Source organism: Rhinopithecus roxellana, chromosome 11 (genome assembly GCF_007565055.1).
Source record: "Rhinopithecus roxellana isolate Shanxi Qingling chromosome 11, ASM756505v1, whole genome shotgun sequence".
Classification (NCBI taxonomy): Eukaryota; Metazoa; Chordata; class Mammalia; order Primates; family Cercopithecidae; genus Rhinopithecus; species Rhinopithecus roxellana.
In genome coordinates, this window is record NC_044559.1 from 129,109,336 (window position 1) to 129,135,981 (window position 26,646).

Consider the following 26,646-nt stretch of genomic DNA (forward strand, 5'->3'; position numbering starts at 1 on the left):
GGAGGTGAAGATTTAAAGGGAGTGAGGGAGAGTGGCCTTCCCCTAAACGGTGACTTTTTCACTAAAAATAAGCCCGCAGCATGATGATATCAGAGGGATTTCAACTCAATAGGTGAGCTGAAGACAGTCTTTCTCACTTGACTGCAGCCACTGAGCATGCCCAGGGAGGCCCCAGGTGCAACCTCTGCTCCCCTGTGAGCAGTGGCAGGACCAGGCAATCTATCATGGTGCTCATGCTGTCAGCTCTGTTGCTTCGCCACTGCTGTCTGTCACCCTGGTGGATGAGACCTGCTTAAGGGCAATCATGTCAATCTCTATGTGACCACTCAGTCTAAGGCAGAAGGATCATCTTGACAGGCCTGGCAAAGTCAGCAGAAGGTACCAAAAGCTGAAGTCATAGCTTTTCCCAAAGAGAGGCAACGTGGGCTATTGTTTTTTCTTTAGCGTTGTCTTTATTTTTGATTTCCCTTTTGATTTTATTTTCATGAAATGGGTGAAGGTATACAGAACTTGGTTTCAGAGCTGGTCATCTCGGATAAACCTGTTGCCCTCCGAGTTTTTCCCGTAGTAAATGTAGCGACACTTCCCCAGGACACCTGCGAATAAAAAGACACACATCATTACAGGTGGCACAATTAGCATAGCAGGGAAACCACAGGTGCTGAAAAACAGACATGCAAGACAATCACAGATCCAACGGGCAGCAGAAAGTGGATGAAGCCCCAGAAAGGAAGAACTCTATCTTTTTGTCGTCACAGACAAGGAGGTTCTGTTGACCTCAGAGTTGACATTGAAATAAAATGTCAGTACAAATACAGGTTCCTAGGAATATCGCTTTCTGCATGACTTCTCTTCCACATGTTAGGTACTTCTCTAATTTGGCCAATTACTCCCCAGAATATAGCCTCTCCTCACTCCAGTTTCCCTTAGTAGAGTTTCTAAGAATGGAAAATTAAGAGTTTAAAGATGAACCCAGCCCAAGCAAAAGACATAGAACAATCTTCCCAGAATGTGACTATTTTGATACCCTTTATCATGAAGCAATATTGTTAACTTCTAGAGAGAATATTCCAAATCCTGGCAGGCACCAGGCATTGAGCACATATGGGGTGATTAAGGAAGAGAGGCGGTGTTGACAAAATACCACATGGACAGGCTGGGCGCGGTGGCTCAAGCCTGTAATCCCCGCACTTTGGGAGGCCGAGGTGGGTGGATCACAAGGTCAGGAGATCGAGACCCCATGGTTAACACGATGAAACCCCTTCTCTACTAAAAATACAAAAAAAAAAAAAAAAAAAAATTAGCCAGGTGTGGTGGCGGGTGCCTGTAGTCCCAGCTACTTGGGAGGCTGAGGCAGGAGAACGGTGTGAATCTGGGAGGCGGAGCTTGCAGTGAGCCAAGATTGCACGACTGCACTCCAGCCTGGGTGACAGAGCGAGATGCCCTCAAAACAAAAATGAACAAACAAACAAACAAACCAAAAAACTCCCCATGGACAGGAACAAGAGCCTCCAACATTAAATGGCTTCTTACAGGCATCCTGAACTCTCTTTCTCCGGTCAGAAAGCATTTGATTTCCATTTTCAGTTTTACTTTAAGTAACTCTGTGGCTCCACATAAGGCTCACCTCTCATTCAAGGAGATTGTAGGAGACTTAACAATGAAAAATGCCCCTACAGTAGGGTTGAACTTTTTTAGACAACTCATTATTTATTCTAAATACCCATAAGAAATCACCTCCATAGTTATTATGAAAGCTCTGTAGGATTATCAAGGAAAAATCTGTTTTATTTTCACCATCTGCGTTTTTATTTTCTTCTATTTTTAGAAAAATCTATTTTAAATTCAGTTAGACAGAGTTGTCTTAGAAGTAATTGGACTTGAGTCTCTGAACTAACTGTACACAACTTGAAAAAAACAAAGAAAGGAAATGTCCATAAGACATTCATTCAAGAGCCACAAATCTGCCTGTGAAAATAGCAACATAGGGACATGATTATTTTTATTTCCATCAGTGTAACAGTGTGAAACCAACAAGCCCATTTTTTTTTAAATTTGTGATAAATTAGCACTTGAAATTAACCAGGTTCTTCACATCAGAAGTTCTAAGTAGTAAATATTTTTGCAACTGTAAAAGAGATGTTTCTCCACCACAAAACTTCAAACCTTATTCTTACATAAGGATCAAAATGACTTTTAGAAACTTTTAAGGACAAAGCAGATGCTCCCTGGTTTGGATGGCTTGGAAGAAAGCTAGAAACTGCTGGGGTCAAAGAGTCTCTCAGCAGTTGGCAATGGAGAGAGGGTGACATTGTTCCATGGCCTCAAAGCTGACCTTGGGCTCACTCTCATTAGTTTTATTTCCTGCCATGTTCCCATGAGCAAGTTTACTGTGGATCATTCTTCCTCCTTGCTCATGCTTTCTCCTTGGCCCCCAATCCCCAATTTCTGGTTTTCAGTATTGGTCTGGTGCCTGGAAACTGAGCTTGGATGGAACCTCACTGAGACCCTTCTCGGGACCTAAATTATTCTTTTAGTTGTTGGCATTGAGCTGTTTCCTTTATTGTGCTGAATTATGTAGCCACCAGCATCGTATTAATATTGTCACCCATGCCAGGATCCTGCGGGTCAGTGGGGTTTTCTGGTCAGGCTCTGCTCCAGGAATAGCATCCACTACAGGCCTGGGTGGGAGTGCCTCGGTTCTGCCAGGTATACACAGTGGGCTTCCTTAAACATAGTTGACTCAAATAAACCTGAAGAATGTGGAAGGATGGGGCCAAAGGATGCTAATTTCTTTCTACAGCACTAGGATAACATGAATTTTAATAAAAAGGAACGGATAGGTCTGTTGGATGTCATAAAGAACACAATCTTTCTCTTAAGCAAAAGGATGAAAGGCAGACACACACACACGCCACACACACACACACACACACACACACACACACACACACCCACCACCCACCATGAGTGCCCTATCTCCAGTAAACTCTCCAGTACATTCAAGGATTCAACTGCTTTTTTTCTTCCCTTTCTCCAGGGTAAACTTCAACTCCAGAGCTCACCTAGATGCAACTTGGACGGCAAGTGCCGCCCTAGAAACAGGCTGGATGCTCCTGGAACGTGGGCTGTGATGTGTTCTGTGCCACACTCCCGAGCCTTCTTTCTGGCTGGCATTGATAAAAGCCCTTTTTAAGGCCTACCCTTTTTCCTTTGGGCCTGGAAGTAAGAATGTTTATAGACATCCTGGTGAGAGAAGGCTGTTTGATGAATGCAGGAGACTGCGGCTAGGTGTCAGCGCTTGGAAAATGAGGCAAAGACATGAGGTATTAATATTGTCAATGATCTCTTGACAGGAAAACAGATACCACATTCACTGTCAGATTTAAATAGACATCAAGTGCATTAATGACAAAAGGGCAGACTTCAAACAAAGGGGCTGTGTGGTGAAGAGCAGAGCTAGTCTCTGTGCTGGAAACAGCCTGATCTGAAAAGACACCATCAGGGTTGTAGACAGGCCGAGGATTGTGTGCGGTGACAGAAAACAGAGATGCTGACAGATACCAGCGCCATATTATGCCAAGGATATTCTAACACTGTCTGCCGCTCTAACGAAAGCTGACATCACTCCCCATCACTCGGGGTCTTCTCTGCCTGCCCCTGCAGAACATCTCTCCCCAGACATCATTACAAAACTCACTGCGGCTGCGAAGGTCCTGGCAGTTCTGTTCTGCTGGAGCGGTGGGGACAAGGGGCCTAAGGATAACCTCAGTCAATCTAAATTTGGAATTTGCAGGAGGAGCACGCCCGACCCCACTGATATCTCGGCTACTTGAGGTGATCAGAAGGCCATTGTGTGAGGAGCTGTCACCTTGAATAAACTCCCGGAAAGGACGGCACTCAATTTGTGGGCTGCTCCAGGAAGGCGTGGGGATGGCCTGGCAGTTGAAAATGAGATCCAGCTGCCGGAACTCGCCTGGGGAGAAAGGTGCTCTGGCTAGTGATGGTAAGAATCGGCTGAAATTGTCAAACCCAAACTATCTCCAGTGGCTGAAATTAAGCGAGCATTGCCTCTGTGCGTCGGGATGTGATTACCCCCAATATGTGACTTTTGTGTTCAAAAATAAATAAATAAAATTAGCCAGGAAAAGCAAACATGCACAGAACAGCACAGTCCCATGTGTGGCCACAGGCCTTTATTTATCAAGAAGCTTATTTGTAAAATATGAGGCTCTGCTGGTAAATTAAGTGAGGGGGCATTGTGTTTCTCTCTCCCTTGTCCACCCCATGGCCCTTCTTCTCCCACCATGGCAACTGCCATAAACTGTGAAAATTACAGAGGGAACAGTTTGCTTGCAAAGAACATTTTGATGGGGAGGCACTCCAAGGCTGGAATTTGGGAACCCGCTGGTTTGTGACTCAAGTAGGCAATGGTTTCTCTGAACATCTGCAACGTATTCATTTGTTTGTGTCTCCTCAAACTACAACGTCTTGGGACTGGAGGGGGAACAACGCATTGAATGGCGTATGCAGTGTTTTTAATTAAAAGATCTGGATTTGGCCATATTAAGTAAAACAGGCTTGCCCTGTGTCAGGCTGACGTGCAGCTGTCTGTGTGGGGTTTCTTTCCGAGAGACCCTGAAAAATGACAGGGCACTGTCCCCCGGGGGATTCTTTTCTTGCCAAATGAGACTTCTAATTTTTCTTAAGTAGCCAGCTTTCCCATCATCATAAGCTGTTAAAGCTATAATTATGAAAAAAATTTATCAGGAAGAATCTGTTTTAAAGAGGTCCTTTATCTTTTCCATGTTTTCCCCCTCTGGAATGGATGTCCTAATTATGCAGATTAAGTTATAACCTTGGGGCTGCCTGAGTGGGTGGGAATCAGCCTCCTTTCTTGGATGTAAGGCTGGGACTGCAGGGTCAGTACCAGAGATTTTGCTGGGGGAGGCCCTGAGAGTCCAGTCCAGGGAAGGGAATTCTTGCACATCCTTTCATTTCATCCAGCATCCTGGACTCCCTGATTCCTGGACGGCCTCACAATACCAGCTGCAGTTCAATAGTCTATTTAGTAAGGCGAAGTGGGGAAAGACCTGCATTTAGATCCAGCCCTGCCCTAACAGTCACGTGACCATGTACATGTCCCTTTCTCTCATTGGGCTGGTTTCCCCATTTGTAAAACAAGGGCAAGGGGCCAGATAATCTCAGAGGTTCATTTTAGCTCTGAAATAGGTGATTTGGCATTTTCCAATGTTTTCCTCATGAAGATGAGAACACCAGGTCCAACACTGCCTGATGCAGGAGACAAATTCAACAGGTTAGTCAATAAAAAAATTGATTTAGACTAAGTCAGCCCTTGAAACTCATCCAGCCTGTATCCCCACAGCATAACCTGGATAGAAGGGGGCCTCTGGAGGACCCCAAAATCCCTGAGGAAAGGGTTTTCATTAACTTTCCTGCAACCTGTATTTCATACTCACAGCTAGAAGTGCTGACCACTAACTAGGCTGTGTCCCACTGGCTTTGGCATAAGCCCAAGACTCATAACTCCGTATTCAACAGAACTAAAGCCTAGCCATCAAAGCAAGTGGTCTGTTATTAATATTTTAGTGGTGAAAAAAAAAGAATCTGCATGTAAATTACAAAAATGTACTTGATACTAGAGTGTAGGTTGAACCAATACATTTATATTTGTAAAACAGAATAATTATCACTGTTGTTAGTTTTGGTAGTCATCACTTTAGGGATCGTTATTTTAAATGCTATTTCACATGAGTTTATAAATGTAGCTATGGAATCACAAACATATCTCAATCCCATTGTGATACGAGGAGGTTATAATTAGCACTAGGATGGAGACAGGGGATGAACGGTTCCCCCATAGAACTCCTGTTCTGTAATCTATATGAGAAAGGAAGGAACTAGATACCTCATGACCCCTGCAAAAGGTGATAACAATGATGTGAAGAGGTGGATGGGCCCAGTGACAGAGAGGAAAAGGTGATCAGGAGCATCCTGGTACACTGAAGAAGGCTCTAGAACAGTGTTTCCATGGGACTCTATACATGTCCATAAATGTGTCATCCCCTACAATATTCTCCCTCCTCCCCAATTTCTAACACCCGGTACCTAAAACCATACAGAAGCATCTTATTTACCATGGAGCTACGTCCCAATAAACCTATTGTAAGTTGAAATTATTGTAAATCAAAAATTCATCATTACTTGAAACTATCTGAAGTTGTAAGCCCTTCCACTTACAATGGGGTTACAGCTTCTATCAAATGTGTACGACTTTGTAAAATTAAACAATTATAGGTTGAACCTTTGTAAGTTGGAGAGCATCTACACTTGGTACAGAGGAGATGTTCAACTAAATATTTGTTGAATAAATGAATACCGTTAAAATAATCATGTACATAAAATTTATACAGAATCTACAAAGTAAGGAATATCAATTGCTGGACACTTATCTTTTAACCTCTGGCGTGACTTCAGACATTTGAAACACTCTGAAAATATATACAGATTAAATATTTGCCTCATTGAACAAGAAAGAGTAACAGGAGGCAACGGCCTCAGTTCCTAAATCCTGGTGTTGTTTTTACCCCAAACACTTTCTCCCACAAAAACAAAGCAATCACAACATCTAGATGAAAAGAGAGAAGTACAGTGAACATTATCATCTGGCCTAAAGAGCTGTAAACATCACACACTGGGAAGGGACATTCCCCAGAAAGCACATTCCTCAGTCTTTGTTAAGTGCGGCCATGAATACGCGGGGAACTGGAAAGGAATAAACACCCATGTTTTATGATCTTGAGAAGTAGCTGGAGTAATACCCTGAGGTCAGCCCATGTGATGTGCTATCAGCTCTGCTGTGGCTATCACACAGGATTTAGCGGAGCCTGCGAAATGACAGGCTCCTAGCACAACATCCTACTTCAGTGTAAGCTACTTAAATACTAAGACAAAATAAAGAAGAGAGACTTTAAAAGGTATTAGGGGAAGGGATTGTGTGGGAGCAGTTTTTGAGGAATGAGGACAAAGACCTTTCTCTCCACCCAGTATATTTTCCCTTCATCTGCAGCACATCTGAGATGCCTCAGGTTGGAGATGAAATGAAGAAAGGCTCTCCACCTTACCCAGGGGAGGGTAGAGAAAGCAAAAAAAAGTGTGAGACTTGCTTCCCAACCTAGCTGAGCATGAACTTCAGGCAAGTGTCTCGGTTTATCATCTGCATCTTGGGTGGGAATGGGGTACTGCATTACAACAGTGCATGCCAACCCCTAAACCTCTGTTAGGGCTCTTGCACCATAGGTTGGGGGGGGGGTACTGCACACTGTCCTTTGCTAAATACTGCAGTGACCACTTCAAACCATGCTTCCTGCTTCACCTTCATTGTACAAAAACAACCCCACAAGGGGTATTCCTACCCTACTACACTGACCCTGATGTCTTGTATTGGTAGACGTTTGAATTCTCCAACTTTGACTCCAGGGATGCTTTGACTTCAGGTTTATAAATACAAACATGTAAACTAGCCTGATAATTTTCCTTTGAGAAAGCATTAATTATTCACAGCAAACTCCATTTAGCCAATTTAATTCCTTGATCAATTTTTAAGTACAAAAATCATTTCTATTTTTAACATTTTCATTTCTATTTTATTGAATTTATCTTCAATGGGATCAATCCTTTATCATGTAATTTTTACAGTAAGGTTAAATTCCTCAATCAGCTTTGGCCAAATATTAAATTGTGCTGATTACATCTTCTAAATCTCTTTTAGAGTCATTTATTTTTACAAAGCCCCATTTCCTTGAGTAAAATATTGCAGATCTAAATTGTGACAAGAAGACTTGAGTCTGCTGTTAAACTTTAGTCAACAAATTTTATTGTGTGTAGTTTTAGCTCATTTTAATTTTATTTTGTTTTCATTATTTCTATCAAGGCTAATTCCTCCCCATGTATTTGTGTGGTTTTCAATATATCAAGAAGATATAAATCTTTGGTCCATTTTTCATTCATCATAAATTATATTATGTACAGGATTAGTTGCTGTCATTTTTTTCCCAGGTTGATTATTTCTGCCAGCACTGTTACCATAAAGTAGAGTAAACATTAGTTTTTATTCATTTCTTAGCACAAAGAGTATGAAGGAGAAAGGTGAATACCGAGTGCATGATAGGGTCCAAACTGTGGGGTTCTGATATGTTGTCTTCTACCAAATGCCAGACAAAATATTAGAGTGTGGAGCAACAATTCAAAGGTTAGGATGCACCATACCTGGAAAGAAAGCTAACAAAAAGGCCAGGCAACCTATCCTTCTGACAAGAGGGTATTTGACTCCAATGCTCAGATCCATCCAGTGTGGCTTTCCACTGGGAAAGGACAGATTACACAGCCTGCTCAGACAAATGCTAGGGCCTTGTCAAGTCTCGCTCACGTGTTTGTAGCGAAGGAAAAACAGGAGAAGGAAGTCGGTCAGCAGGGAAGGGATATTTGCAAAATTTGTCGTGAAGGGGTTCAGCAGGTGAGGCTGTGGGGCTAGCCTCCCAGACCAGGGAGGCTACACAGGCAGTCACAGAGTGGGCAGGCTTATTGTCGTGTGACAAACCAGAGCCTCTAGAAAACACACCCTGGGCTCCCAGGGCAGCTGAAACAAGGCTTGTCATCTTAGAAGAAGAAGGGAAGGTGGGGAAGGAAAGAGAGGAGAAAAAAATGCAGGACAAGTTCTTCATATAGTCTGTCATATAATCTGTCAGTGGAAAATGGAAAAGCTGGCCCAAGTCTGAGAAATAACTGCATCTTTGAGCAGATCCTTGGTGACATTCTCTACTGTCCCATCTTGGGTCCTGGACCCCACACTCAGGTTACAGGCGCCGTGGCTCTATCCAGACTGGGTGGGCCATTCAGTCCTCTCCACATGAAAGAAATATTAGACTAACAGATTAAAAATTATCTGGCAGCGAATATTTCCATTATGTGAATCCTGGAAAGGAAACAGACAATGTACTTTTGCTTAGATGTCAATGCCTTTTAATTTCCTATTTTTTTGGACTGGGGGTAGTAACGAGTGAGTACAAACTGAGGGAAGATTCTCAGATTGGAGGGCGGGTTCACTAGCCCCTTTATTGGGAGCTCCCTTTTTTGGCTCCTACCTCTATACACATTGTATGTCAATCAAACAGAAACATATCATAAATATGAGAGGTCAAACTCCATGGTAAATATTTCCTTTCTCCAACAACCCCTCTCCTCCCCAACCCCCAAATGAACTGCTAAATCTTCTCAGCAGTCCAAATTTTGTTTTTTAGCATCAGGTTCCTTTTTTTTTTTTTTTTTTTTTTTTTTTTTTTTTTGGTCCAAGCAAAGATGAAGCCTAAACAATGAATTGTTTACACTGTCCTATAAGGATTCTCTGTGATTTGCTGTACTGCCTAGTAAGCTTGGATACAGAACGGTAAACTTTTCTTTATAAATATTTCTTTAACTGTATTGGAGGATTCTCAAGCTGAGAAAGAATTTAAAGAACCTCATTTCAGGTAAATTCCTTTATTTTACGGAGTAGAAAAATAAGGTTCCAACTGGCTTTTGGAAGGTGACAGAACCAGACCAGGCACCCATACAACTCTATCTAGCCCGGAAATATCCCTGAATTATAAGACACAGCCTTGGCGACAGGAATATAAATTTTGCTTTTCCGCTTATTTTTCAAATTCATTATTTATTTGTTCAGTCCTGTTCACAGGAACCAGGGGTCTCCAGAGAACATCAAAGATCACCCACATCCTTACTTAATAAGCTCATTCCTACTTGCTTTTTCTTAGAGAGAAACTTGAACTGCAAGACTAGTTTGGTGTGAGTGTGTTTCCCCTCTCTCCTATGTCTGTATTCTAAGTAGGGCTTAATGGATTTGAGATGGGCTGGATTCCAAAGTGCACGCCGAGATGGGATGCGAAACCGTTCAGATTTGTGAAGTGCCCTTCAGTGCGGCTCCGTGATGGATGTCACATCAACCAGGCTGTCAGTCAAAATGGACAGTGGTCAAGTACTCTGGCCTCACGTTTCTTTCTCAATGTTTGAGTGAGGAACTCAGACATCTTTCAGACAGGAAAGAAAAAAGAAAGAAAGGAAAAAGCCACCCCGTCACCACCTCCTCGATTCCCGCCATTATCTCTACCTTCATCCTTTCCACCTTCCAGCTGAAGTCGGGAGCATCACCACTAGAGGGCAGCATGAATTTAGGAAAGCAGCCGCTTGCTTTTAAAAAAAAAAAATAAATGGCGGCAACTATTCAGGGAGAGTCATTAAAGCTACAGTGTGCTTTTGGTCACCAATTATAGGTTTCTGAATGATCAATATGTCATGTTTGGTCAATCTGCGCTGAAGGCTTTCAGGAATAGGGCTATCAGACACTCCTTGTCCCCCATTTTGGGGTTCTTCTTGCCTCAATTTCAGGGACTGATTTTCTTTACCATCAATTGTTCTAGTTAATCTTCCAGGCTCAGAGATTGGGGATTTTTGCATATCACCTCCACAAATGTAAATAAGCATTCAAAATAATAAACAAAGGTTTCCTGCATTTCTTAGGGGAAAAGTCATTTTTACCATGAAAGTTCAAAAAGATATGCCATCCGATGGCATGGAGCTGCCATCATTTGACAGTCAAAAAAGTAAAAACCATAAAAATAAATAAACATGAAAAATGGATCAATACACACAAAGTTATCTTCTTTTAATGCTCCCCCTTCCTGCAAATCTACCCAGCCATTGCCTTCCCTCTTAGGATACCTGGTCCCAGTGTCATCAAAAAAGAGAGGCAGAAGCTACTCAAATAAAAATATGACAATAATTCCAGCTGCTGTTTGATCCTCATCTGATCACCATCATTGGTCTCTGGTACACGGGTCAAGTAACTATTTTCATGCCTGGAACAACGAATGATCACCTCCCTTTAGGAGAAAGAGGTATTTGTGGGCTTCTAGAGATTTCAAACATATCATTATTAAAAAAAACAAAAAACAAAAAACAGCAATAAAAGGTATAACATTCTAGGGAATGGCATTTTAAATTAGAATTTTATAGGATAAAAATACATGAGTGGATTCCATCAGGGAAGGAGTAAACACAAACTGGAGTTACTGGCCTTCAAAGCAGGGGAAACCAGAGCTGGGTCCAGGTGTTATTCTCCATTTCAGCCGAGAGGCCTCTCAAGTGATCAGTGAGGCAAGTATAAAATGGCCCTCACACATCTTCTTAACTTTCCTAATATAACAGTCACGTGACTAGCCACTAGGGGAATGTTGGGTCCTTGTTAAGTAAGTTATCTCATTAACTCATGGTTAGCTAGAAACCTTTTTGAATTTCACGCATAAGACACTAAAACCAAAGTCAATTTCACTGTCTTACTAGGTAATCATAGTGACCACAACTGAGTATTTCTTTGACTGCCTTTAGTGAGGATAGTACAGTTAGGAGTTTAGCTGGGGTGAGAAGGCTGCGGATTGAACATTTCTCAAGATCTTAGGATCTCCTGCTTATATGAGCTCCAAAAAATCGAAAACGACAGCTTTTCACCCATGCATCGTAAAGCTATGGCATAGTAGGTATGCAGTACGTTTTTTTAAAATTGTGGAATAGATGAAGAGATCTCAGCATACTTATTCTGAACCCCAGCATTTATTATACATCCCTGGACAGTTATAGGTAGAAATGTGTGGGTTAGCCCTGGGACAGTGGTTCCACGACTTGCCCATGCAAGTCAGAATCACTGAGAAGGCCTGTTAAAACACAGTTTGCCAAGCCCCATTCCCCGGAGTTTCTGATTCCGTGGATCTGAGTTGGGGCCAAGAGTATGCATTTTTGCGAGTTCCCAGGTGATGCCGATCCTGAGGGACCATCTTTAAGAAACACTGTTTTAGAACAACCTAAAGAGGGGCCCTTATTTCTTCTTAAAAAGTAAAACTCATGACATTAGTTTTTATTCTTGTAAAATCAAGACTACCTAAAACCAGAGATTTAAAACATCTGGTTAACTGAGGGTTCTAATGTCTTGAGTTTTGGTAAATGGAGGTTTTATTTTATCCCCAATAGCAGTCTGAAAACTAATGGTACCTAAATAATAATAAAAGGTTGTTTCAGCTCTTTATCTAAAACAAAAACCATAAACATTCAAATTTTAGTGATGTGCAATTACATTAACAGGAAAAAAGAAGAAAACAGTTTCTTTGGATAAGTAGAATAGATCTGAACCATCATTTATGAACTATAACCAAAAAATAACTTGCAGGAAAAATTTCACATAAAGTCTTTAGACTCCCCCAAAACTGACAGAATCTTGTATGAAGAAATCTGAGCAGTGGGGGTCCTCCTGCAGAGTCTGATTGGGAATTTTGGCTTTTCTCTCAAGCAGAAATTTGCTTTTGGGCTTCAGATCTGTTCCTATTAGAGAGCTTACATCAAAAGCAGGGAACATCCACAGTTCTGTCCGGTTCTACAGGCTGAAATTTCTTGAGAGTCATTGAAAATAAAGACAAGGTGCTTTATTGTTTTCCTAATTCTTTAAGGTCCAAAAAAAAAAAAAAAAAAAAAAAAAATCCTTTCAAATAAAAATTAAGCAGACCCTGTAACAACTGGGTTTGTCATAATTCAAACCCTGCAAGGATTGGGGAAAAGGCCTTCCTTACTTGGGCCCATTGGTCCAGCCTCCACCTACCCTTCATTAGAACCCAAACAAACTCTTCCTGTACTGATATTACCATCATCTTTCCTAATTCCAGCACACCCTAAATTGCTTTCTCTAAAAAGAAAACAAAGGGAATCTGATGATATATAATCTAACCGAAAGAAGTTTGCTTTACAAAAAATGAGTCTGTTGTTGCAGAAAGCACAGCATAATTCTTGGACACTAGCTCATCCCAGTGCCAAATGGTAAAATATGTTCATAATTTCCCAATCTTCAACTCCCCACCCTCTAACCTGCTTTGAGGAAAAACTGTGTGTGTGTGTGTGTGTGTGTGTGTGTGCATGTACATGTGTATGTATGTTAGTGCAAGAAACTGTAGGTTAAGGAAGAATTAATAGTAGAAAGCAGGTTATAAGAGTTATATGAACCTCTGTACATTTTTTTTCTGCCCAAGATAAAGACAAGGAAAATAGTAGAAGAGCATGTTATAAGGGCTTTCATTAGGGTCAGGCTCATTAAAACTTAATGAAGGCACCAGAGTCTTTCCAGCAATATTAAGATGGGTGTGTTTTTTGCCTATCAATAGAACGCCCCAGTCAGAGAGACACTGCTGACAGTGGGTGGTACCAGGTGTTATCTGTCCCTAGAATGTACTACTTGGATGACTTGGGATCTTTTTTTTACCCCTTTTATTTGGCTGGCTTGAATTTGTCAGGATTCACCCTGTGGTAAGTTAACATGCTTCCATATTGGGGGAGAAAAAAACTGCCTATGGGCCAATGTGAGCCTCGCACCTAATAGAATACATCTGGCTCCGACAGTTTGATGCCCAGCTCTAAGCTACATTCGGCAACACAAATCAACAGCGTAGACATTGCCCACGCTGAGCAGGAAGTAATAACCTGCTACCTGCTACTTGGCCAAAATCTCATTATAAGCCATTACGGTAATTGAGGGCCAAGACTCTATGGATATTAGACTCCCTGAGCACCATTGGTGAGTTCAGGAGAAGAAAGACTCATAATGCAGGGGGTGGGGCAGCCTGAGGAGAAACTGTGCTTAGCATCACACAGAGAATTCCATCTACAGGGTGCTCTGTGGTGCAGGGAGAAGTCCACATGACCTCTCCCTGGGGGCTCAGGACTCCAGGAAGGTGATGTAACTATTGGTAGGCCTCCAGCAATGCTATACAATTGAAATTTTGTTTGAATGAATATTGGGTACAGCCACAAAGGAAAGAAGAAGGCAAAATAAGCCAGAATGTTCCATGAGTAATAAGCATGGAAGCTGGCGAGGGGGTGGCAGGGGAAGCAATCCGTTCTCCCTAGAAGATGAGGCTATCCAGGAGTACTGCATGTGTAAGAGCTTGCATTCTTCCAGAGGGGCAACTTCTTTGCCCATAAAGTCAGGCCACTGAGTCTCTGTGCAGGGTTGGGCAGCAGCGAATGAAGTGATGTGAGTTGAGGGGAGGGAAACAGGACAGAAGTCCTATCAATCAATCAGTAAACCAACTGATCCATCAATCTGATTTTTGCTACCATGAAGATGGCCCTGGACTCAGAAAAAAATGATGATGGCTTTCAATAAACTTTTCTAAGAAAGTGTCATATAAGGCCAGGGAGAGGAGTAATTGAAAATATAAGAAACTGTCTGCAGAAATCCCTTCTTATTATCACCCTCTACACACACACACACACACACACACACACACACACACACACACACACGAGCACACCCCAATAACAACTAAATTCTCCAATCATGGGGGCAATCTCATGCAGGGTTTTACCTAATGTATAATAAAAGCTCCTGAGTGCCATGTCTCCTCTGATACCACTGGACTGGTGAACACCTTCCTGAGAATCCCCAAATGACAGTTTCATCCTATACCAGGTCTTAGTGAAGGGTTCCTTGCTATTGGCATTTTAAAGAATCAATAATTTCAGGAAAATCAGCATGGTGAAGGACATAGAGTGTTCCTGAGCATGGAGACACCTTGTAAGTCTTAAGCACACACTCTGTGCACCCTAAGATAATCTTCCCGTCTCAGTCAAGCCACCCTCCTCACTTTCCTTCACCTAGAGGGTTAAGCATAGTCTGGAACCTGGAAAATGGCTGTAGTTGGTACAAGTGAGGCCTTCCCTATAACTAGATCCTTCAGGAAAAAACAAATTAATCAACAGCGAGCTGAAGTGGGTTTAATGATTGCATTCTGCATACAATCAGCTTTTCCCTTTTCAAGGGCCATCAATATGTCAAGGGAAGACATATCTGAAGGATATAGCTCTTAACATCAAGGTTATCTATTCTCCACAAGGCTCCCACTCCTTGCCTGGCTGATACTCCACGCTGCCTGTGTCTAACATTTTCATCAACTCTGCAATCAATCAAGGTAATAATGTTGTGCAAAAAATCAATTAACAACGCAATTAAACTTTCCTTATTATCTCAAAGGGCTGAAATAATACCTAAAGGGAAGATAGACTCACTGAACGCAGACATCCATAATCCAATGTGAAAGTGAATTATGAGGTTAGACAGATGCAGGCATGTGCTGGTGCTGTTATTTTCCAGGGGTTATATCTCATCACGGCAGTGTATCAGTCAGCCCCAATCCCAGACCCTAAAATTTCAAATTACTTTTAAGAAATATATGATGTGCAATATCCATTTCATATTCTCTTTTAAAGATAACCCCCTCCCCTCCAAAAAAAATTGGACGGCCATATTATTCAAAGACAAAATGATCTTTCAACAAGAACATAAAATATAAAAGCTATAATAACATTTACATCTGTATAGCACACATCTCTGTAAATGCAGGTCATCTATTATACATAATCTGCAGCACCTAAAAGCCCAGGATGCGGCACAACATTTAAAACCCAAAGGTGTAAATGTGCAAACTCCTATGGGATGGCTGTGACTTCCTCCAAGGGGAGGCCTCACCCATGCCTGCCTACACACACACACACACACACACACACACACACGTGCACACATGTACAAGCATGCATGTATACATGCACACAAATGCATGCAGGAGCATCTGGAACCATGCAAGTGCTACTCATTTAAAAAGAGAACGACTATATTATTTAGCAATTACACTCAACTTGCCCTGAAACACTATCCTTAGGAATTGAGCATTTACAGTACATAAAAAAAAGACGACTATTAACCTTTTGCAGCAGTAAGGACTGGGAAGTGCTTGGAATTTCACACTGAAATGAGACACATAGGGGAGGCAGAGGCAGGGGTTCCATGACATTTACAGAACTCATTTTAAACTACTCTGGACTGGCAGCAATGTTCTGACACCATCAGAAGGAGGCCTAGCGGTAGAAGGGGAAACAGTGAACAGAAGAAGAAGGAGAAATAAATGCCAAAACAAAAGCCTGCAAACGAATGTGCTAATCTAACATTAGCATTATGTGAACATCTTCTTATCCCTGGAAACAAAACACAATACTGACTTAAAGAATAAATATGAATTCACACAAAAATCACCGGTTCAATTCCCCCTGAACTTATCCTTCTCTTTTTTAAGATGGAGTCTCACTCTGTCACCCTGGCTGGAGCAGTGGGGCTATCTGGGCTCACTGCAGCCTCCACTTCCTAGGTTCAAGTGATTCTCCTGCCTCGGCCTCCCAAGTAGCTAGGATCACAGGCATGCACCCCCATGCCTGGCTAATTTTGGTATTTTTAGTAGAGATGAGGTTTCGGCATGTTGGCCAGGCTAGACCTGACCTCCTGACCTCAAGTAACCCACCCAACTCAGCCTCCCAAAATGCTTGGATTACAGGTGTGAGCCACCATTCCTGGCCTCACCCTTCTCTATTGGGCACCAGAGGTTGCCTCCTAGCAGAGTCTGACAATCTCTCACCAGCCTAGGAGATCCCTGGATATACACAGGAGTCAAATGAATGGACCTAGGAACATACAATTCCAAATTTGGGCCACAGACAATTATCCAAATCAGATTAAGGAATGATTTCCTTCATGGTCAAACATGTTGCTCCACGGGCTCTAGGTCTGGATACTACACGACTCATTTCATCGCAGCATGAATTTCCACATATACCACTGGGACTTGTGCAGGTATTGTCAAGCATTTAAAACAAGTAATTTTTTTTGCAAGTTACTCTGTCGTAACAAAGATCCATCTTTCCAAGCCAACTTTCTTCCATTTTCAGCACAACAATGAGGCAAGTCTGAGCCCCAAGTGCAGACTCGAATAAACAGTAAAACAGGACAAATACACAGGCTCATTCTGCAGTTTCTTAGCAAAAATAAAGAGGCAACCCAGGATGTACTCTTTGGTACAAATTTTCAACAGAGAAGTTAGAAAGGTTTAGTGAATCCTGCTATTTCTCTCCTAACCTTAAGGAATATAATTAATATGTTTTCATTTCCAATGACTCTATTGTGTGTGTAGCAACTGGAACTGCCCCTGCTGTGTATTTGATTCCACCGACGATGGGGTGGGTTGGATTTTAAATGATGTGTGAGCACTTCTGTTCTTTCCGTGCTCTGGTTTATGTGTTATTCATGACTTGCATTACAGACATGGCTGATACACAGATGTAAATGTTATTAAATCTTTTGTATTTTAGAGGCTTTGTGAAAGGCTTCTTTGTTTTCAAATAATTCTCTTAACCACCAAAAATAACCAGTAATACATGACAATGTCTTGGGAATTTTTTTCACTGTATTTTCTGATGAAGAGATTTCCCCCCTCTATTGCTATCTTTTATCAAAATAAAAATGTAGAATGAATTGGGAGATGGAAAAGTTACATCTTTATTGTGTTGCTCAAGTTCAACTTCACATGTGTGCACATGTGTGCAGACACTAATGTGTGTTCCATGTTTTGTGTGCATGTGGGTGTTTTGTGAATGTGGACATGTGGGTGTTTGTGAGTGTATTGTTGTGTCTTCTGTGTGTCTTTATGTAAGTTGTGTTATACAATACACACAGTACATGTTGTGTGTCTACTTTGTGTGTATATCTTGTGTGTGTTATGTGTATACAAGGAATGTGTGTGTGTGAACATGTTGACATCATTATGCCAAATCAGAACTCAAAGTCACCCAATTCTTAATTACCTGTCAAAGATGCAGTTGCTTTACTGCATTTTGGTACCTGACATAATTTTTAATCTGTTTTCACTTTGCTCCATCCTCTTCATGTTTCTCAGGCTTTCAACGGAAATGTGGCAGAGGATAAACCTCTTCATACAGACAGCACTTAATCAGTCTGTGCCTCTCGCTGGCTCACTTTTCTCTATTGATTTTAAATTTAAACAATGCTCTGAGACTGAACAATGCACCTCCACAAATACAGCTGACTTGACTGAAGGAGGTCAGGAAAGATGGAGATGGTATATTTCAATCTTGAGATGAGTGGCCCAGCTACAAAGCGCTCTAAAAGGAGAGATTGCTCAGGCCCTCTGCCCACCCCCAGGCAAGTGGGGGTGCCTGCTTGATTTCAAAGGTTCCCTCTCGGGATCACAAGAAAGATCACCTCAACTCAGGGTGGGTGTGGTGGACTCAAAAGTCTGCTGTTCCAGTTCCTAGTGCTATTGCCCTGGGAAACCTGTTCCATCTCTCTGGGCCTCAGCTTCTTAGCATGTAGAAAAAAAAACTCCTTGGGGTTATTTCTTTCCTAATGAACATCACTCCTATTATCATCTAGGTGGATTTCCTGTGCTGTGAGTAACTCACATCGTGGACATCATGATATAGCCCTTTTTCTTTCTGTCTCCTCTTTCCCTTTCCTTGATTCATTCTCTCTTCTTCCTAGAGTATCTACAAAGCTTGTACCCCCTCTTGCCTTCCTTGGGGTTTCTATCAAAGACAGAATCCAAACACCACTGTCCTTTTTTCTCATCTGACCTTTCATGCCTTTTCTAAGAAGTGGCTAGTCTCTGATATGTTAATACGTGTTAGGATGTTATACCTTTTTTAAAATAGACACTATTATAAAAATAGACTGACTAAATCTCTAATGGAATTTCAGGTAAAATAAGTAAATGGAGAAACACCATATGCCAGGCATAATCATTGCTACTCACTCCCACTTCTAAAAAGAAAGAAAAGGAGAGAGAGATTCTTTGTACATTTGAGGAACTAGCAGGCCAGAAAGGGAGATGGTTTGTCAAATAAAAATAACTGTAATAAAAGTTGCCATAATACTTTAATATACAAAATGTTATGCAAACATAGGAAAAAAATTAGCTCTGCCTCAGGGAGGGAAGAGGTGGGCAGAAGGCATACAAGACATTTTCTCTCATTGCATGCCTTTTTATAGTTGTGCTAAGTCACAAATATTATACAGAGCTGTAACAAGTTCAACAATACCGAAGATGTATTTAAGAATTTAATAATTACTCCTTTCAAGATTTCCATGACTACCTAATATACAGTGATTCCCAGGATATACTACTGTATATGCGTGTATATAGATATATACATATATATATAACTGTATATAAATATACATATATATGCAAGATATCTTGTTAAGTAAAAATGCAATAAGCAAAAAAAAAAATGAATAAACTCAGGTACTTTTTGGTAAGAATGAAGAAAAAACAAGGTTAAAATAACCATATACGTATGTCCATTTATGTTTTCCAAAAAGAATGTGGGAAGGATAAACGAGAGAGTAAGAATGACAATGTGTAGTAGGTGGGTAGAAATAGGGTAAAGGGGATACGGACGGGACAGGGACTTCTCTGAATATGTCTCTTTTTATCGTTGTATAGTTTACATGCTGAAAAAATAAAATAAATTGAAAAGGATGGAAAAATATGAACTCTAAGTCTGAATATAAACAGAAAAAAATGAACCTAATTGTATATTAAATCTGTAGTACAACTATACAAAGAAATTAATTAAAGTAATTTTGTAACACAGTACTTCAACTACGTGCCGGAATGTATTCTGAGTAACAGAAAACTACAAAGAAATCTGGAGCTTTCACTTAGCAGGCTTATCGCTGCTAGTGTTATTGCTATTATCCTTCTCAAATTATTCTGTGTATATTGTAGAACAGAGAAAATGTATAAATATACTGAGGTTGTTAAAAGTCAAGATTTTCAGAGAGAAGAGAAATAAAACTAAGAATAAGGGAAGATGAGGTAGGTAGGCAGAATAACTCCAGATGTCCACACTCGAATCCCTGGAACCTGTGAATATGTTACCTGACATGGAAAGAGAGGCTTTGCAGATGGGGATATTATCCTGGACTACCTTGGTGGGCTCAATCTAATCACATCACTCCTTTAAAAAGAAGCTTTTAAGACTGTCATCAGAGAGGGAGATGTGATGATGGAAAAGTGGTTAGAGAGGTCAATGTCACTGGCTCTGAAAATGGAGGAAGGAGCCAGGAGCCAAGGGATATGTATGGCTTCCAGAAGCTGGAAAAGGCAAGAAAAAAAATTTTCCCTTGGACCTCCAGAAAGAAGTGCAAGCCCACTGACACCTGAATTTTAGCTCAATGAAGACTGAGGTCAGACTTCTGACCTATGGAGCAGTAAGATAATTTTGTGTTGTTTTAAGCTACTCAGTTTATCATATTTTGTTACAGCAGCCCTAGAAAGCAAGGTAGCAGAAGAAAGAAAGGATAAGGATACGAAGAAGCTGACAACAGCTCTGTAAGTTTGAATTGAGGGATCTGTAAGAAATTACGATTAAAATATACACATATGACTGTGTGTGCCCGCATGTGCTCAAGTCATGCACGTGTGCAGGACATCTAGCATCCACATACTGGTTTCCAAAATAACAAGGGCTACTGGGAGAAATGGCTGATTCATGTTGTGGGGCAGGAAATGAACACAGTGAGCCTAGAACATCTTGCTGTGCCAGAAAGCAGGGAAAGAGCACAGAAGGAAGTTTGAAGAAGCTCTTCTGTGGCCAAATTTGGCACCATTTGAATATCGGAATGAATGATGATAGTAATTATTTGATACATTGAATTTTTTAATAAGTATGAGTCCATCATAATATTTAAACAAATATAAATACAAATAAATGCGAGGGAAGAACGAAAACTCTTATTTAAAGAATGACAGCTAATTAACATAGAAGGAGTGACAAAATTAGAAAAATTACCATATGCCAACATAGTAATTCAGGCAAGTATTATCAATGGCTGTTACAACTATTGGGTGAAACTTTATTGGGGAAGAAAATATTCACACAGTCTTTAGGTCACTTATTAATTATAGAGAGGAACATAGCCTTTAGAGGGGATCCATCTGGTGGTGACCACGTTAGCCAAATGCTCAATCTTAGTATCACTAAGTAAGGACAAAGGGATCATTAAATATCACGTGCCTCATAACATGATGTAGTAAATATGCCCAATATCACCTATGCCTGCCAAAATGTTAAACTTGTATCAAACCATGAGGGAATGTTCAGAAAAATTCAGAATGTGGGACATTCTAAAATGAAATTGACCTGGGCTTTTGATAAAAATGAAATGTCATGAAAAGCAGGAAAGGTGGGAAGTATGCTGTAGATCAATCGTTCTTCAGTTTCGTCAGAATCACCTGGAGGGCCTCTTTCAACAAAGATAGCTGGATTGACCCCCAGAGACCCCAGTGATGTGATACTGCTGGTCTGGGGCCCACCTTTGAGAATCATCGCCCTAGATTGGAAAAGTCTTAAAAGCCTTAACCATCAAATGCAAAGTATAAACTTTGATTAAACACTGGATCAAAACAAAAAGAGTTACAAGAGACACCATTGGAAAAATTGGGGAATTTTTTTACTATGGACCTCACATAATTAAGTAACAATGTTGAATTAATGTTAATTTTCTTAGGTATGATAATGGTATTATTGTTTCACAGGAAAATGCCCTTATGCATAGGAGACCCATGCCAAAGTATTGAGGGATGAAGTGTGATGGTGTCTGTAATTTATTTACATGTCTCATTTAAAATGGTATCTATATGCCAGGAGCAGTGACTCATGCCTGTAATCCCAGCACTTTGGGAGGCCAAGGCAGGTGGATCATCTGAGGTCAGGAGTTCAAGACCAACCTGGGCAACATGAAGAAACCCCATCTTTACCAAAAATACAAAATTAGCTGGGCATGGTGGCACATGCCTGTATTTCCAGCTATTCGGGAGGCTGAGATGGGAGAATCGCTTGAACTGGGGAGGCAGAGGTTGCAGTGAACTGAGAACGCGCCACTGCACTCCAGCCTGGGCGACAAGAATGAAACTTCATCTCAAAAATAAAATACAATACAATAAAATAAAATGATATATATAATACACAGGCAGACTCAGAGACATAGAGAAATGGCAAATATGGCCCAATATTAACAGTGAATTGAGGTAGAGAATATATGTATGTTTAATGTACTATTCTTCCAACTTTTCTGTAGGTTTGAAAATTTTCACAGTAATAATTTAGGAGGCTTGTTTTTCTTGGCATATGAACTTTTAATGGGAGATTACTGACCCCATGAGTAGTTTTCAAATCTTTATCAATTTTTATGAATCTGTATAATGGCCTTCTCTTCTATTAGAAGAGACCTATTTAAGTGACCTGTTTATGTATTATAAGCTAACAATGATTATGATCGTTTTAGGCCAACACATCTGCAAACAGCAATCAGTTGTTTAAAAAATTAGTTAAGAATGAGAAATTATTTGCCCCTCCCCACCTCAATCCCTCACCCTCTGCCTTCCTCTTCTCCCAACCCCCTCAAGAGCATATATTCCACATATATAATCCATCTTTCTTTTATTCCTTCCTTCCCTCCTTCTTTCACAAAAATGCATAAGACTCACACTTAATTTGCATTACAAAATACCTGACTTGAAAAGTTATTTTCTGGTCATGGACTCATGCCTTCTTACATGACACAACTATTTACTGAGATTCTACCATGTGCCAGGCAATATCCTGGTAGCTAGGGATACGGCAGTGTATCCCTGTGTGAGGATATGTAAGGCTATTGCCTGACACATAGCAAAGTCTTAGGTCACGGACACTATAATCTACTGGTGGAAGATAGGCAAGGTAAGCAAGTAGACAAAATTTAGAAACAAACAATTATAATAATTTTAGACATAAATATCATGGAGGTGGTATAATGGGGTGGACGGATAGAACTAAGAAACAGAATACCTAGATGCTGGTGCTACTAGCTCCTCTGCAGTTCGGGCTTGCAAATTTTGGCAGCTCATATGACTTACGTGAACCCCAGTGTTTATATTTTAAATGGCAATAATAATATCTGCCAATATACCCCCGCAAGGTGACAATGAGAAACTTCAGCTTTTGAATGACATGTATTATCATTGCCAAATGATAATATTTTTTGGAATATGCCTTGATAATTTGTCATAATTTTTATAATAATGATCCATCTTATAACTATCCTGTTACTGCATTAATAAGGATTATACAAGCTGCTGTAACAAATAAGTCCCAAAATTTCAGTGGACCAACACAATAGAAGTTTACATCTTTGTTACTCAAAACGCCAATGCAGGCAGTTTCCTCCAGGTGTGATTTTTGTGGCTCTGCCTTCTCCTATCAAGTCCTCTCATTTGCATCAGGCCAGTGGAAAGGGAAAGAATGTGGAAGAGGCACAGTCATTTCTCAAAAGCGTTGGTCATGAACTGCCACGCAGCACTTCCACAAACATTTCATTGGCTGAAACACACTCATGTGGCCATATCTTACACAAGTGTGACACACTCACATGACTTCTCCTAACTGTAAAGGAGAATGAAATGAAGTCTAGCTTTGCTCCCCAAAAGCAGGAGAAAATGTGGATTTTTGTGAGCAAAAAGCAATCTCTGATACTATGATTAATTTTTTTCACATTCTTCCTTAATATGTAATGATGTAACTTGTTAAAGAGAATGGAAAGGTTACTTTTACCATGAGTTGTGGGCCAACTACGTACCAGACACCATATTATGTTAGTGCCTTGACCTGTGGGGCAAAGCACAGGATCTATCACGGTTCCTGGCACACAACACAGTATGTGTTCATAGGTCAATGAATGAGCATCCTACTAGATTCCAAGCTTCATGAGAACAAGAAGTCTGATCTGTCTACAGTCTACCGCAGTCACTTAAGAGCCTGGCACTGTGCGCAGCATGCAGTATCCAGTAAATATGTTAAGGATTTATGTTTTGAAACCTAAAATTATAATATATTTTGTTTCTCAAATTGAGCATATGCATTACAGGATACTCTTAGAGCAAAACATTGATGACACATTTTACCATGTTAGAGTAGTTCCAAGCCATCCAGGCTTTACCTAAATACTCAGGAATTACTTAAATAACTGACAATGCCACAGAACAATTATAGCTATATTTTAGTATCAAAACATAATAAGCAAGTAGACAGTGTTTATTCTTAAAATAGAAATCATTAGGTTCCTTTAACTGAAAATTAGAAACAAATGGCCCTAACTTCCAAAGAGCCTCCACTAAGTAATTAAAGCAATGAGTTTACAAGCTCCTGAATGATAGCAAGTTGTTCTTAGAGGCCAACATGGGTGTGTAAGAGCAAAAGAGCAAAAGAAACCAGCAGCAGTTTCAACAACGAACATAAATTCAGGTCTTATATGATAAAGATCTAAACACAGTTAACCAAGAAGGGAAAGAAGTGTTCATGAATTCACACAAAGGCATCGCTTTTCATGGTAGAATCAAAGTACAATGGATCCAGTTGAATCTGGATATAGGAATTGAAGTTGGTCTGACATGGTCAACATACTCAAGATAAAATTTAGAATAATCACAATCAATTGGTTTTAGGACAAAGTCAATAATATCCTATTTGAAACTAATAGTTACACTTTACAGGTGTTTGTGATTCATTCGCTCTCTCACTCTCACTCTCGCTCTTGCTCTCCATCTACAAGTGGTTATTCTTGCTTTGTTACTAGAATGTCAAATTCAAATTAAGAACCATTTCAAAGGCTGCATTTTCTTTGAATAAGATATTTATTTATTATTACAACTATGAAAATAATTTAAATAAAAATGGGTTATAAAACTCTGAGAATCACCAGGAAGCAATAATTTAACATAAAATCCACTGTGTAGCAAGATTGTAGAGGCATGTCATGTTCATCTGAGAAACACACAATTAGAAGAACTGTGATAACTAAAGCAATGTAACTTTTAAATTTACCATTCAGATTTTGGGTTTCCCAATCAAAAGAAAACAATACATTCCTAAAATAAAAGTTCTTACCCTAGGAGAAGTTGAAACGGCTTGTTCCCCCAAACCTCCCATGACAATTCACATGACAAGACTCCTCTTTGCCAAATAAAATTCTCCTTATCGTTCAAGGCCCAAATAAAATGCCATTTCTTCTTAGAAGACTTCCCTGATTTCCCCTTGGCAGAATTAATGGTTCCTTGTTTCCTCTTTCTGTGCACTACCCATCACACAACTATTACACATATCCCACTGCAGCACAGTCAAGCATTTGATTGCTATTACTCCCTCTTAAAAGAAATTTACTTGAACCCAAGGATACTGTCTTACTCATCTTTGAATCCACAACCTCTATTGCAGGTCTTAGAATTCAGAATATGGTTCAAATCTTTGCTGAATGAATGAAGAAAGAAATGTATAAAGGAGCTAATTTTTTCTGTTTACCAAGCAGAAGGCCTAGAAGGTTATGGGAAGAATTCATAGTCAAGCGATGAATAACACTTTGGTTATGTGATGGCCACAAAGATTAAAAGTAGAGGTTTGTGCATGTTCTCACTCGTAAGTGGAAGCTGAACAATGAGAACACATGGACACAGGGAGGGGAACATTACACACTGGGGCCTGTCGGGGGGTGTGGGGGGAGGGGAGGGATAGCATTAGGAGAAATACCTAATGTAGGTGATGGGCTGATGGGTGCAGCAAACCACCATGGCACGTGTATACCTATGTAACAAACCTCCATGTTCTGCACATGTACCCCAGAACTTAAAGTAGAGGTTTGAAGGAGGTGTAATGTATCTTTTCGAAAAAAGCTTAGGAACTAAAGAAGAAGTGAATAACCTGAAGGACCGTATATCTATTAAAGAAATTGAATGCAGAGTTCATTATCAGCCCATGAAGATAACTCCAGGCCCAAATGGTTTTAATGACAAATTTAACCAATGACTTAATAAAGAATGACATGGCCATGCTTTCTGTTTTGGGAGTCTATCCATTGCCAAATGAAGATCTCCTCATTGCACCTCTGCTATTAGTGGGCCAAGAGGAAAGTTCAAAAGTCAGGTGTGTGGTAGACACTCTTGATCTTGCTGGAAACTAACTCCCATTGGCAAATCAGCCCTTATGCTTGGTCTCAAAGATTTTCTCTTTGGAAAATAGTGAAAATCCAACCAACAAAGTCAAACCTATTGGCCCAAGTCTTCTTATCTCTGAGGATCCTCATACTACTGTACAGGAGGTAGCTTCAGAAATTAGTGACCTTTTTCCATGGAAGATGACAAAGCCTCCCAAATAACTGGCAAGTTTTTCTTGCCAAAAGGGCATTTTCTACCCAAAAGGGCTATAGTCTCCCTATCAGAGAAGACCAAGGAAAAGTCAGAGTAGAATTCAGGAGTCTGAAGAGCTCTGTCTGAGGAACATGTTCTTTGCCACATTGCTGGATAATTAAGAGTTTAGAATAGGTAGAACTGAGCGATTAACTGTAATTTGCAGGCCACCTGCAGCAGAATCTAATTTCTGATCCTAGACATCTACATTTTTAACAGGCTTACTGTGATTCTTAAGCACACTTAAGATTGAGAACAAATGTCATGGAATCAAGAGGCAGATAACTTGGGTGTAAATTTCTTTGTCTCTCAATATCTGTACCTGTAAAATGGGGACACTCATAATGTCTCATTCCCCAGATTAAATGAAATTCTGCACATAAGGAGTTCAGAGTTTAGCAGTGACTATTAA

The 26,646-nt window shown here is 40.4% G+C and overlaps 1 protein-coding gene across 5 annotated transcripts in view; it reads right to left on the reverse strand.

Annotated features, from left to right (window-relative positions):
* Positions 1-429: 429 nt before the first annotated feature.
* The window catches only part of LRMDA (leucine rich melanocyte differentiation associated), a 1,147,456-nt gene continuing 1,121,239 nt past the window's right edge, over positions 430-26,646 (reverse strand). For 3 of the 5 annotated variants that reach the window (XM_030940313.1, XM_030940311.1, XM_030940312.1), the window contains exon 6: positions 430-596. In XM_030940313.1, the coding sequence (XP_030796173.1) occupies positions 483-596 (114 nt within the window). In that variant the 3' untranslated portion in view covers positions 430-482. The remainder of the gene's footprint in view (positions 597-26,646) is intronic. The other 2 variants (XM_030940310.1, XM_030940315.1) reach the window with 1 other exon arrangement.